At 22.3% G+C, this 3820-nt stretch overlaps 1 protein-coding gene across 1 annotated transcript; it reads left to right on the top strand.

The window, feature by feature from the left end:
- Positions 1–3174: 3174 nt before the first annotated feature.
- Phum_PHUM109520 (uncharacterized protein) lies at positions 3175–3765 on the top strand (the record flags this gene model as incomplete). Its single annotated transcript, XM_002424068.1, has 3 exons — positions 3175–3231; positions 3272–3284; positions 3671–3765. 3 exons carry the CDS (start codon positions 3175–3177, stop codon positions 3763–3765), a joined length of 165 nt encoding a protein of 54 aa, XP_002424113.1.
- Between the last annotated feature and the right edge of the window lie 55 nt (positions 3766–3820).

Below are 3820 nucleotides of genomic sequence, written 5' to 3'. Positions count from 1 at the left end.
TTTCTTAAAGAAAAGGGGAGGAAGGAGTGGAAGGGATCGTCGTCATTGCTTTAAGCATTTTAATTACGAGTGTTGTTAAGATTATATAAAATATAATACCCGTTCAAGTTATGAAATTTTATCATGCCGCCCCCCCCCTTCGACAAATGTCAAAATTTCTATTTAGAAAATAATTATAAACGTGTATAATTACATTTCGATTACGAAAACTCGTTAAAAAAATAATAATATTGATAATGAATAAATCACGCGGCGAAAATTAAACAAGAGAAATTAAAAAAAAAATGAAAATTTTTAATTTTCTTCTCCCCCCACTCCCGCCTCCGCCTCTTTTTTTACACAAATAACAGATTCGGTCATTAATAAGAAATAATCATTAAAAATAAAAAAAATAAATAAATAAATTATAACGAAATTAATAATTAATAAGACTTTTTAAATGACGAATTAAAAAGTAAACAAACGCGAAAAAATTTTTTTTCCCTTTAAAATTTAAAAACCCAAAATGGCGGGATTTGATTAGTCCAATTTTTTTTTTTTTTTTTTTCAATTTAAAAACGATCATTTCCGAAATGAAACGATGATGAACGATGTGTCGTCATTTCGACGAGTTTTTTTTTTCTTTTTTAAATTTTTATTTATTTATTTATTTATTTAACGGGCAGAAGTTAATGGACTCAAATTTATTTTCATTATTATTTTTTTTTTAATTAAAAATAAATAAATAAATAAATACGTAAATGTTTTATGCACGTAATTTAAAATTTAAAAAAAATCGATCGATTTATTTATTAATTATTAAATAAAATAAATTATTTGTTAATTATCATGGCGAATGATAAAAACATCAAATTTGAGTTTTGAAAACCGAAAAAAATTTTTTTTTTTCGATAAAGTATTAAAATTATTACGTAATTAAATTCGGCGAATTTTAATTATTACCCGGTAATATGATAATGATTAATAATAATAATAATAATAATAATAATAATAATAATAATAATAATAATAAATAAAAAAATAAAAAATGTGATTCGCGTCGTTCGTTATTTGTAACAAAAAAAAAATTTTTTTTTTATTACCGTTCGAAATTGGGATAAAGCGAATAAATAAGAAAAAAAATTACCCTAATACGAGTAGTAATAAATAATTAATAAATGTTTAAAGTTAAAAATAAATAAATTAATGTTTAAAGTTTAAACAAAAAAAAAAAAAAAGTGTAAAAATATTTTAACTTATCTTTAAAGTTTAAAAGAAAAAACTTTTTTTTCTTTCTTATCCCCGAAAACTTTTTCGCAAATAAAAAAAAAAAAAAAAAAATACCTTAAACGTCATCATCATCATCATCATCATTATTATTACTACTATTACTTTTCTTTTTTATTATTGTTTAAAAAAAAATAAAAATTTTAACGGTCGAGTAATAAAAAAATAATTTTTTTTTTTTTTAAATTCGTTCAAACGATTATTTATGTGTAAAAAAAAATAGCAGAAGATAATTCGTGGAAAGAAAACAAAACAAAACGGAAAAAATGATGATGATGATGATGATAATATTAATAATAAAATAGATTTGTTATTTAATGTCCAATAATAATATAAATAATTTAATTGTGTTAATTTTTATTGTTTAAAAATAAATAAAAATCAGTTTTTTTTTCATTTAAGTATTATTATCATTATCATTATCATTATTATCATTATTATTATTATTATGTTTATATTAATTGTTAACATGATATAAAAATTATAAATAATTTTTTTTTCTCTTTTTTCTCTTTTTTTTCTTTTTTTTATTCCAACCGTTTTATTTTTTCTACCGTTAAAAAGGCTTTAAAAAAAAAAAAAAAATTGCGTGTGCGGCTGTAAAAAAAAATGTGATGGAGAGAAAGAGAGAGAGAGAGAGAGATATGGGGAGTAAAAAATTTTTTTCTCTCTTATTTCCGAAACCCATTTATTACACAATTCAATTTTTTTTTCCCTCTCATTTTTTTTTCTTCTGCTAAAAAAAAAAAATTTGTTTTTTTTTTTTTTTTTTAATAAATGAATGTATTCAAAGTTTTTTTTTTTTTACCTTTAAAATATTGTAAAATAAATCTTTTTTTTTTTTATTTAAAATTGGGTAAAGATTTAAATAAAAAAAAATTTTTTTTATATATATAAAGAGATGGAGGAGGAACCATTTTTGAGATTACGTAAAAAAGATGAGAGAGAGAAAGAGAGAGAGATAGGGGAAGAGTGAAAAAACCTTTTCAAAATCATTTCGGTTCTTTTTTTTTCGTAAGAGAGAAAGAGAGAGAAAAGGTAGTAGGTAGGATTTTGTATTTCAATTATTAAATTTAATTTTCTGCCTATTTTTTTTTCTTTTTTCTTTCCTTTTAAATTCATTTTCAAACAAAGAACTTAATTTAAAGAAGAAAATTTTTTTTTTTTGGACACACCGAACGTTTTAAAAAAAAAAAATTTTTTTTTATTGCCATAATGAATTTTATACAAAGTTTTTAAATTTAATTTTTTTTTTTTCACGGCGGCGTCAAAATAAAAAATACGTGTTAATTTTTTTTTCCTCTCTCTCCTCTCTCTTTTTCCCCTTCTCTTCCCCTTTCTCTCTTTCTCTTTTTTCTTTCGTTTGCTTAACTTCTACGTAATTTTTTATTTAAATTTACCATTAGAATTATTTTATTTAAAAAAAAAAAAAATATTCCGAAATTCTCGCACGATCCATTTCCTCTTCACCATCACCAATAATCATTTTAAATATGTGACGTCACACATTTAACCACGTGATAAAAAACGTAAACAACATTTTAAAATGATAAACAGTAAATTTATTTTTTACTTACCGTCAATATGATTTTTGTTTTTGGTCTCTTACGAAAGCAGCGTGGAAATAAGAAAACATATAATAATAATAATAATAGTAGTAGGAGGAAAAAGGAAAAAAAAAGTTATCATTATTAATCCTATACGGAATTAAAATTTTATCGTTATCATCATTTATTTAAATTATTTCGAATTAATCGATCGATAATTTAAATTTTTAAGAAAAGGAGGGAAAAAATCTTCCCTTTTTCCGTTTCATTTGTATTTTTAAATATATATATCTGAGGATTTTAATAAAATTTGGGTATTATCATAATTATTTTTTTTTAAAAGGAACTAATAATGATGATAATGAAATGGGATTGGGGGATAAGGGGATACGAGGGGGAGGGGGTTAAGAAAAGGTGTGTAATTATAGAGATAATTTTTTTTTTTTTTTTTTTAATAGGAAGAAAAAAAAGGTTTTTTAAAGATTAAAAGGATATTTTTAGAGATTGAGTTAAAAATTTAAAGATTAGACAAAAGTCAAATAATTCTTAAGCTTATTAAAAAAAGAAAAAAAGAAATAAAACTATAAATAAAGATAATTCCATTTTAAAATCTTGTGACGTAATCAATGTAATTAAACGATATAAAATAATTTTTATGGAATTTTAACTACTACTAATCAAACGCAAATGATGATAATAATACCTCTTTCTTTATCATCGATTCGAATTTTTTCTAGAATAAAATAACAATAAAAGAAAAATTTTCTAAACGAAATCTTGGAGACTTATTTAACTTATAATAATAAAAAAAATTTAATTTTAATCCGGAAAATTATTTTAATAATAATAAAAATAAGTTACCTTTACGGCGGAATCCGTTGTTACAAAATCTTCTGGCATAACTTCCGTTCCATTATACCAAGTTACTTTAGCTGCAGGCCGAGCACCGTAAACAATACATTGCAAAAGGACTTTTGTACCCTCGACAACATGATGTTCCACCCCAG

This window comes from Pediculus humanus, genomic scaffold (assembly GCF_000006295.1).
Source record: "Pediculus humanus corporis 1103172107458 genomic scaffold, whole genome shotgun sequence".
Taxonomy (NCBI): Eukaryota; Metazoa; Arthropoda; class Insecta; order Psocodea; family Pediculidae; genus Pediculus; species Pediculus humanus.
Note: the sequence above shows the minus strand (reverse complement) of the source record. Positions and strands in the feature narration are given on the sequence as shown.